Source organism: Mesoplodon densirostris, chromosome 2 (genome assembly GCF_025265405.1).
Source record: "Mesoplodon densirostris isolate mMesDen1 chromosome 2, mMesDen1 primary haplotype, whole genome shotgun sequence".
In the NCBI taxonomy this organism is placed as follows: Eukaryota; Metazoa; Chordata; class Mammalia; order Artiodactyla; family Ziphiidae; genus Mesoplodon; species Mesoplodon densirostris.
The window spans coordinates 119032639-119042733 of record NC_082662.1 but is presented as its reverse complement, the minus strand read 5'-3'; the positions used below and the strand labels follow the sequence as shown (position 1 = coordinate 119042733).

Below are 10095 nucleotides of genomic sequence, written 5' to 3'. Positions count from 1 at the left end.
ACTTCAGGGTGGAGGGGCACAGTTGTGAAACTGTCCACCACAGCACTGCAGAAATCAACTGGGTCACAGGCTGTGGTAAGGGGACCCTATGTGTTAACTGGAACTCTCCCTGCCGTCGTTCCACTGAGGAGTCCATGGGACAGGAAAGGAGAGATCAAAGGCAGCGTGAGGGAGACCTCCCCCTGTGAAATTTTCAACCAGAATGAAGGAGAACCTGTGTCACCGTTCTTGGAACCCCCTCAGCCATGGATGGGGAGTTGAGAGAGGGAGATTGGAAAGAGATTTCTTTTCCCTCTCTTTTTTTTTGGCTGCACCACGCAGCTTGTGGGATCTTAGTTCCCTGACCAGGGATCGAACCCGTGCCCCCTGCAGTGGAAGCACAGAGTCCTAACCACTGTAACACCACGGAGTTCCAGAAAGAGAGTTCTTTAGAAATAGCTGTTAATTTATTGTCAGTCCCCACCTCATCCCTCAAAGGATAGATGATTTTATGTCTGAGGGAACTTCAGAGAGAGGACATGTGCCTGCAGGTGAGAGTAAGGGGACCGGAGCCTAAGTCAGGGCTCGGAGAATTAAAAAAAAACTGTGGACTGAGATGGGACTCCCGTGAGGCAGCCAGGAGTGTGGCGATGTGCTGTAGATTTCGGAACCTGTCAGGGGCCAGGAATGTTTTTGGAGGGCAACCGAGGACCACCTATGAGACACAGCCTGTTTGGTTGGCCTGGGTACCATACAGTGGGGACAGTTGGAGGGGTGAGGGTGCAGACGAGGCATGCAGCCAGGTGTCCAGGAGCTGAGGAAGGACTTTCAAAGGACCACCCAGAAGAAAGATGCATCCTTCCTGGGTCAAGAGTAGGAGAGAAAGAGCCAGCAGAAAACTGTAAAAACCCACAAAACTGCTCCTCAGAAGAGTTCGTCTTAACCATCTGCCAGACCCACAGAGCGCAAAGCCACTCAGCCAGATAAGAACAATTCTACCACCTGCCCACCTTCCTGGAGAGGAGGAACATGAATTGGGGAGGCAAGCTGAGGGGAGAAGGAGGAAGGGGGAAGCTGAGCAGAGAGCAGGACCTCTCCCATTGCCCTGCTGTAAGCTTCCAGCCTGAAATAGACGCAAGCCAAGGCAAGGGGAGATTGCTTGATTCTATTTAAGTTTGGAATTTTGTATATTATTGGGTTGGCCAAAATTTTCATTTTTTTTTTTTTTTTTTTTCTGTAAGATGGCTCTAGTAGCGCTTAGTTGTCTTTAACTTCATCTGAAACAATTTTGTTAGATTCAGTTATGACAGCTGTCATTTCAGCATGCATTTAAAAAATCTTATCAATATTTGTGAATTTTTGTGGAGCCATTTTAATATTGAAGATGGAAGAAAAAAGCAACATTTTCGGTATATTATCCTTTATTATTTCAAGAAAGGTAGAAACCTTTCTACCAAAGAAAGATTTGTGCAGTGTATGGGGAAGGTGCTGTGACTGATCGAAAATGTAAAAAGTGGTTTTCGAATTTTCATGCTGGAGATTTCTTGCTGGACGATGCTCCACGGTCGGGTAGACTAGTTGAAGTTGATAGCGATCAAATCAAGACATTAATTGAGAACAGTCAACATTATACCACGCGGGAGATAGCCAACATGCCCAAAATATCCAAATCAAGCCTTGAAAATCATTTGCACCAGCTTGGTTACTTTCATCGCTTTGATGTTTGTGTTCCACATAAGTTAAGTGAAAAAAACCTTCTCGACCGTATTTCCACATGTGATTCTCTACTGAAAAGTAACAAAAATGTCCCATTTTAAAAACAGATTGTGACGGACGATGAAAAGTGGATACTGTACAGTAATGTGGAGCAGAAGAGATCATGGGGCAAGCGAAATGAACCACCACCAACCACACCAAAGGCCGGTCTTCATCCAAAGTAGGTGATGTTGTGTATATGGTGGGATTGGAAGGGAGTCCTCTATTATGAGCTCCTTCCGGAAAACCAAATGATTAATTCCAAAAAGTACTGGTCCTGATTAGACCAACTGAAAGAAGCACTTGATGAAAGCATCTGGAATTAGTCAACAGAAAACGCATAAACTTCCATCAGAATAACGCAAGACTGCATGTTTCATGATGACTAGGCAATAACCGTTACAGCTTGGCTGGGAAGTTCTGATTCATCCATCATATTCACCAGACATTGCAACTTCAGATTTCCATTTACTTTGGTCTTTACAAAATTCTCTTAATGGAAAAAATTTCAATTCCCCAGAAGACTGTAAAAGTCACCTGGAACAGTTCTTTGCTCAAAAAGATAAAAAGTTTTGGGAAGATGGAATTATGAAGTTTCCTGAAAAATGGCAGAAAGCAGTGGAACAAACTGGTGAATATGTTGTTCAATAAAGTTATTGGTGAAAATGAAAAATATGTCTTTTATTTTTAGTTACAAATGGAAGGAACTTTTGGGCGAACCCAATACATGGGACAGAAGTTCTCATTTCTGAACTGAGAGCAGAAACCTCAGGGGAAGACCACCCCACTGAATAAGATTGAAGAGGCAGTGAGAGACGGAAATGGAGTTGCATTTGGGTTGCAGTCCATGAGCCAGAATAAAAAATCAGATTTCCAGAGCACTTGAAAATCATGTTCGGAGAAGGGATTTCTCCACACTGGACTGGAAAGGGCTTAGTGAGGGTGGGGTAGGGGCTGGGGAGGGAGTGATGCAAATTATTTCCCTCTGCTCAATAAGTACAATGTACTGTTTATGGAGACAAGTTTAATCCATCTGCACACAGTCACCTTTTGTCTGATCAGCACATTCACTGCAGCAGCCGTGAAGGTGCCCCTGGATCTCCTTTCAAGAGAGAACGTGTCTTCAGCTGTGAGGGATGCAGTTAACTGACAGCCTCCAACTGCAGCACCTGCAGCACCCATGCACTTCCTGGGCAGCCCTAGCCAATGACTGCACACAGTGAGGGTGCGGGAGCTCCGCTGCAGAACTCCCTGCTGAATTAGCGGAGACTGCCTGCTCAGCATCATGGTCCCAGGCTCTCCTTGCTCATTTCTGCTTCCTTTCCCTTTTATCTCTTACAGGCTTTACCCTCCCACACACACTCCCTCCCACACACACATTAAACCTCTTTTTTAAAAAAATTAATTAATTACTTTTTTTTTTTTTTGACTGCGTTGGGTCATTGTTGCTGCTCACGGGCTTTCTCTAGTTGCGAGAGTGGGGGCTACTCTTCGTTGCGGTGCTCAGGCTTCTCATTGTGGTAGCTTCTCTTTGTTGCGGAGCACAGGGTCTAGGCGCATGGGCTTCAGTAGTTATGGCTCGCAGGCTCAGTACTTATGGCTCACAGGCTCAGAGTGCGGGCTTCAGTAGTTGTGGCACATGGGCTCAGTAGTTGTGGCTCACAGGCTCTAGAGTGCAGGCTCAGTAGCTGTGGCACACGGGCTTAGTTGCTCCGCAGCACATGGGATCTCCCCAGACCAGGGTTCGAACCTGTGTCCCCTGCATTGGCAGGAGGATTCTTAACCACTGCACCACCAGGGAAGTCCTAAACCTCTTTCACTCCTAACTCCAGTATCTGATTCTCAGAGAACCTAACTCATGTGCTCAAACCTTTAACTGAATTTTTTCTTCCTTGCTTTAATATTATTTTTTAAATGATTTTATGTTAAAAAGTTTTCATACTCAGACTGAGACTTGATGTACCTTTTCAAAAAACCCAGCCTCTGAGGTTTGATAATTGTATAAATTGAAGTTTAAGAAGTATCTCCTTCATTATCTTCTTCACTTAGCAGATCTTACTCGTCCTTGAGGTCTCAGCTTAAATATCATTTCTCCATGGGGACCAGCATCCGTAGGACATACAGAGATGTCCCAAAAGATAGAGTCTGCCTGGGTAGATAAAGATGTTTTTATGGTCATATGATCACAGCAACATAGGAACTGCTAAGGGAGACCGGAGGCAGAGTATCCTGAAAGCCAAATGATAGGGTTGGATAGAAAGTGTTCAAAGAACTTGGGGAAAGTGCTATGTCTGGGAAGTCTGGGAGTACAGAGAGTAGGGATCTAGGAAGGCTTCATTTAGGAAGTGGGATTTCAGCTGAGTTTGAGGGACAGGAAACATGAGTCAGTGGGTAAACCATCTTGCCAATCAGGCTCAGAGAGAGAACTCTTCCCAAGGTGGACAGGGAGGGGCTTAGTGAGAGGGAGGAAGTTAGAGGGCTGCTCCATGGGGTGAGAGTCATTTCCCTCTCCTCAGGACTGTCAGTTGGTCACTCTGTCTCTAGCAGCATCCTGGCAGCTTGTCTTCTTCACAGCCTTCGGGGCTGACCAAGTCACACCTGGGGCACACCGGGACATGGGGCTGCTGACATGGGAGCCCTTCCATGGCTGCTCCTCCTCTTGCTGTTCCAGGGAGGTGAGACAGACTGCTAGCTCCAGGACAGGAGTATCTCTTTCCCCCTCTGTTCTCCTGCTGGGTCTTGGGCTAGCAAGTCACCACCTTTGGGACCAAATGCTTCAGCTCTTCTGGAGTAAAGAGGACTAGTGTGTGGCTTCAGTGCAGGACCAAGAGATGAGAAAACCTGGGGCTATGGAAGGGGAAGCAGCCCCATATCCCTCCTGAGGATATGGAAGGACAGTGAATGGAGAAGACAAAATTTGGAGGGTGGGGCACAGATGGAAGCCAAGCCGTGGTAGGTGCTCAAGTCAGGTGCAGCAAAAAGCTAGAGCCAGAAGAGGCAACTGGAGGACAAGGTTGAGTGTGGGTCAGAGAAAATACTCAGAGATTGAGACCACAGCCCTGTTGCCAGTCTCAACAGACTAGAGACACCATCTTTTCTTCCTTTATCTGCAGCCGAAGGGGACTCTGGAGATGGCGTGGATCCCGAGGAAGTGGTCGTGGTCCTTCAGGAGTCCATCACCCTCCCCCAGTAAATACCATTTGATGAAGAGGTTGAGAACATCATCTAGTCCTCCCACATAAGGCTTGCCACTGTGATGCCAGGGGAAGAGGGACATCCAGCTACCATCATGGTGACCAACCCTTGCTATGAGGGCTGAGTGAGCTTCCTGGAGCCCACCTACTACCTGCACGTCAGCAATCTGAGCTGGGAGAACTCGGGGCCTTACCAAGCTCAAGTCAACCTGAGGGCGTCCCAGATCTCCACCATGCAGCACTACAATCTTCGTGTGTACCGTGAGTTTACTGGGAACCATAAAGTTGCTTTTTCCGGCTCTCTTGAGCTTCTCACACAAAGGATCAGGGGTCTTAGGACTCGGGGTTATGGCTTGAGGGTCTGGGATGGGAAGGCAGTCTGCCTCCAGTGTGTCTGACTCCAGTGTCTGCACTGCAGGTAAAGTGACCTGGAGTAGCAAGACCCTGGACTGAGGCTGTTCCTGTGGATGTGCCCAACGCAGTGAGACGGGTCAGGGGTTTTGTTTACAGACAGACAGGGAGCTTTTCTCTCCCAGTGAGATTCTGCATCCTGGGCATGAATGCCACCTCCATTCTTGAGCCTTTTGTCCTCCTGTGTGATTTGAGGGCTACTAATCAGGGTCTCCTCTCTAGTTGAACCCAAATTTCCTCTTAGTGCCTGTGACATTGACTGGTTTTCTTTTTCTTTTTTCATTAATTAATTTATTTATTTTTAGCTGCGTTGGGTCTTCATTGCTGCATGTGGGCTTTCTCTAGTTGCAGCGAGTAGGGGCTTCTTTTGCTGCGGAGCTCGGGGTCTAGGTGTGTGGGCTTCAGTAGTTGTGGTGCACGGGCTCAGTAGTTGTGACTCCCGGGCTTAGTTGCTCTGTGGCATGTGGGATCTTCCCAGACCAGGTATTGAACCTGTGTCCCCTGCATTGGCAGGTGGATTCTTAACCACTGTGGCACCAGGGAAGTCCATTGACTGATTTTCTACCTTGAATCTTGCAGAGGCACTGATTAAACTATAAATGCCCCTGGGAGGGGTGATAATATTTTCTAAGATCAAGGAGGCAGGACAGAGTTTGAAAGAAGGTGGGGTGCAAAGGTAAGAGAGAGAAGGCAAGTCATAAAGGGGAGGTAGAAGATGCCAAAGCAGCTCTGTCTGCTTGGCAGCTACCCTGGGGACTCTGGAACAACAGGTTTGATGGTGGCTAGGTGCTGTTAGTTTGGCTCGTTTATTAAGTGAAGCAGGTCTCAGTGGGCAGCATCCATACCCCAGTGTTGAAGAGCTTAGGAAAACAGACCCAACCCCTGATTACTTAGAGGGTCTTTGTGTTTCTCCTTCATCTAGGATGGCTCTCACAGCCTCACATGACTGTGAACTTTGAGATCTCTGGGGAAGAAGGTACTGTAATATGTCCTTGACATGATCCATAGGGAAGGCAGGCCTGGATGTGACCTACTGCTGGATATCCTGGGAGGACGGCGCTGACATGGTCCACGAAGGCTCTGTCCTTAGCACGTCCTGGAGGCCCAGGGAAAAGGCCGTCTCCTACACATGCAGGGCAAACAACCCCATCATGGACATCAGTTCTCATCTCATCCCTGCTGGGCCCTTCTGTGCAGGTACCAGGGCCCCAGAGACAGCCCCTGAGCGACCACAGGGTCTCACGTCTACCCGCTCCCTCCCTCCCTTCTCCCCAGGAGAGTACATGGAATCTAGACCTAACTACTCCCGTGGAGACTTGACCCCTGGATTGGGGAGGGGCCCCCCACTTTCCCTGTGCTCCTTCCTAGTCCTCCCAGCTTCCAAAGGTCCCTTCTAGTCTCTTACTCAGGTTGAGATTACTCCCCAGACCCCAGCCCCTGAAATTCTGTGAATAGAATATACATTTCCTGAGATACTTGCCAAGGAACATCAACTGAATGTGAACTTGAGACCCCCTGTGTGGAATTTGGGGTAGGTGTCTGTCCCCTAATCCAGACCTTCCCTCTGGGGAGCCCCTCTCTCCTTGCTTTCTTCTGTCCCAGATATTGGCTACCCTTTGGAGAAGTCCTCCACTTCCTTCTGTCTCCTGGCCAAGGCATTGCTCATCCTCTTGCTTTTTGTAATTCTTGCTGTGGGGCTCTGAGTCCAGACAAGATGCAAAATGCCAAGAATGAAGAAACTCAAGAGAAACAGAATGAGACTGAGAAAGAAGGGGAAGCCTGGCCCCAGCCTGGCCTGATGGCCCCCTGGGGACCCCTGCCCTGAGCATTGTTTCTTCCCAGCCCCAAGGGAGACCTTCCTCTCCTTCGCAGACTCATCTCTTCCCAGGGGGCCAAGGGATGGGTGTCCCAAGGGCCATGGTCCCCGAGGGAAGATTGTCTGGCAATAAAGTCAAATTAGGTGACCTCACTTGGGAGGAGCTGTTTGGTCCTTCACTGGGTGACTGGCAAAACCTGCTTTCCTGCATTTCTTCCATTCCAGTTACCCTCTGCCAACCCCACGTGCTTCCCTCACCTGCCTTTGGGAAGGAAAGTGAGTCTAAAAGACCCGCTCACAATGAAGTGTTGGTATGTTATTATTCATGCCTAACCCATTCCCCACCAACACACATAACATTTACACTTCAATAAGAAAAGTGAGAGATTCCTTTTAACCTAATTGAAGCTGTGACACGTGAATGGGAGATTTCAGGCAATGAGAACTCTACATAAGAGTGGTGTTATTCCTGCCGATCTTTCTGCTCTCACACCCTCCTTCCGCCCTGGCAGATGAGTTCACTTAGCTACTCCCACCCACCCCACCCCACCCCAATCTAGCGGCTGTCCGGCACAGGCGCTCTGAAGCACCCCAGTGCAGTCCTACTCTGGGTCTGACCTTTCTACTCTGACCTTTCCGTCATCTCCCTGGTGCCAGCTTCTCTGGGGCTCTGGTGCCTTCCCCACAGAGACGGCAACTCAGCCGGATTAATAGTGGAGGTCTGAACCCTTGACCTCTGTTTGTGGTTGGTGTTACTGTCCTGTCTGTCCCTTCTCCATAGATTTCCAGGCCTCACACCTTCTCTCTGGACTCTTGTCCTCGGTTAATTCCCACCCGCTACACATACATTACCCATCCCCCCCACAAAGGCCTTTAAGTTTATATGTTCTTTCTCTTTCCCAAGCCCAGTGATCAGTCTGAATTCCTCACCCTCTGCTTAAGTCTTGGTCATTCTCCCCACATCAGATCTTGTAGATGTTACTTAATGTGGCTGCAGTGGCAGGGTGGGGAGGGGGATGAATTGGGGAGGGAATGGAAAGCCACTCAAGTCACAGGACATGCCTAGGGAGTGAGTGACCTGGAGGAGGGTGGTGTGAAGGATACGGTAGGGAGATCACTGGGTGAGGTCTCAGGAGATCTGGGCTGTGCTCTGCCACTGGTCTCTGGCTTGGGACACTTTGCCCAGCAGATGTCCATGGAGGCACCGTCCCCTTCCACCAGGAACATGCACTTTGAAGGAGAGGCATGCACAGGTGCAGCTGACTGGCGCTCTTACAGAGACAGGGCTAAGTGAACGCCTTGGCTCCCACAGGGGCGGGAGGAGCCGGTAACCCCGGGGGATTTTAGAAGAGGGTCTGAGGGGTAGAGACAGAGCCATGTGGCAGAAGCCATGCCGGACATCTCTCTGCATCTGGCTTTCCCCTCTCAGTGAGGAGAAGGATGCTGACCTCCAAAGTGATTCCCAAGAAAAGGAACACTGAGGCTGTGAAGGGGCAATGGGACGCACTGGGGAACCACAGGGACCAAGGATGGCTTTAGGGAAAACAGGACACATGGACCAGGCACTGGGACACTCCAGGAGGGGGGCTCCACTGGAACACTCCAGCCAGGGGTATGGTGAAAACCAAGAGTCAGGGTCTCCGGGGCTGGAAAGGAAGCGGGGCCAGGAGGTAAGCAGGGGCTTCCTGTCTAGGTTTTTGGGCAGGAGATGGAACCCTGTAGGGCTTGGGAAGGAGGTGATGAGGTTGGGAAACTGGTCCCCAAAGAGCTCCTATGAATAGCAACCGATCCACTCTACTCCCTGAAGGCCTGAGTCCTTGTCCTGCTGGAAGGCAGTCCCTGGCCTGAGGCTGGTTCTCTGTGCCTCCCTTTGGGCTGAGGAGACCCACCTCCAAAAAGGCACGAAGTTCCAGGACCAAGCCTGCAGCACCCAGCTCCTCCAGTTCCTTTAATACCTTTCTGGAGACTGAGTGGAAAAGGCCAACAGCCATCTTGCACACACAGGGGCAGGTCTTTTCTTGTATATTTCAGAGTCTGGCACAGGAAGTCAATAAGGGAATGAATGTCCCTGTATGGCTAGCCCAGGGCCCTCCCTGGAATTTGGCAAAATACCTTCTCACACCCAGTCTCTGAACAGAGAAAGGCTGAGGTCCCCAACCAGTCCAGAGCACCTGGAAGACGAAGGCTCAGACCCTCAAGAAGGTGGAATATAAGCTCAGAGAGACCCAGGCCTCTTCCTCTGCAGGAAGCCAGGATAATAATCACCTGACAGCACTTTGCCTTTTGCAAAGTTTGCTGTTTTGAAATAGGTGAAAAGCAAACTGAGGGGAGGAGGATAATATTTGAGCATTGAAGTGCCAGGCATTGGGCTGGCCCTGGAGAGGCGGGAAAGACACTGTCTGCCCTCAAGGAACTCTTTGTGGGGTGTGTAAGATATAATTACAATGAGCTGTGACAAGGGCTATGGGTGAAGGTGAAGGCGTGGTGAGAGGAGTCATTGATGGTGTCCTGGAGGGAAGAGGTAAACAGAATTTTGACCTGTGGTTAGCAGTGAGTTCAGGGAAGGGAGAGAAGGACATTCTAGCGAGACAGAAGATAAGTGGGAAGCCACTGATAAGTGAACAAGCACCATGAATTCTAGGGACTACGAGGCCACATGCTGCTGCCCTGTGATGAAGGGGTAAGTGATAAATGAGTCTGGAGAGGTAGGCAGGGCCCCTCTGATAGGCTAAGGGCTGGGGAGGAATTCAAGGATGAACAAGACCAACTCCACACACTCATGGAGCTAGAGTCTCGTTGGGTCAGCAGATAGGCACGCCAACAGCCAAAGAACAATCGATGAGGAACCATACCTCTTTTCTGATCAGGTGACAGGACCAGTGCTCATAGCATGTGGTCAGCAAAGTCCCTGTAATTGACAACACTGTCTGGTCTTCTTGT

General features: G+C 49.5%; 1 protein-coding gene across 1 annotated transcript; it reads left to right on the top strand.

The window, feature by feature from the left end:
* The first annotated feature begins 4346 nt into the window (after positions 1–4346).
* SLAMF9 (SLAM family member 9) lies at positions 4347–7281 on the top strand. The gene is given in 5 exon segments (XM_060088323.1): positions 4347–4409; positions 4848–5189; positions 6262–6315; positions 6318–6536; positions 6942–7281. Coding segments are annotated over 5 exon segments (762 nt in total). The 5' UTR covers positions 4347–4363; the 3' UTR covers positions 7043–7281.
* Positions 7282–10095: the final 2814 nt, after the last annotated feature.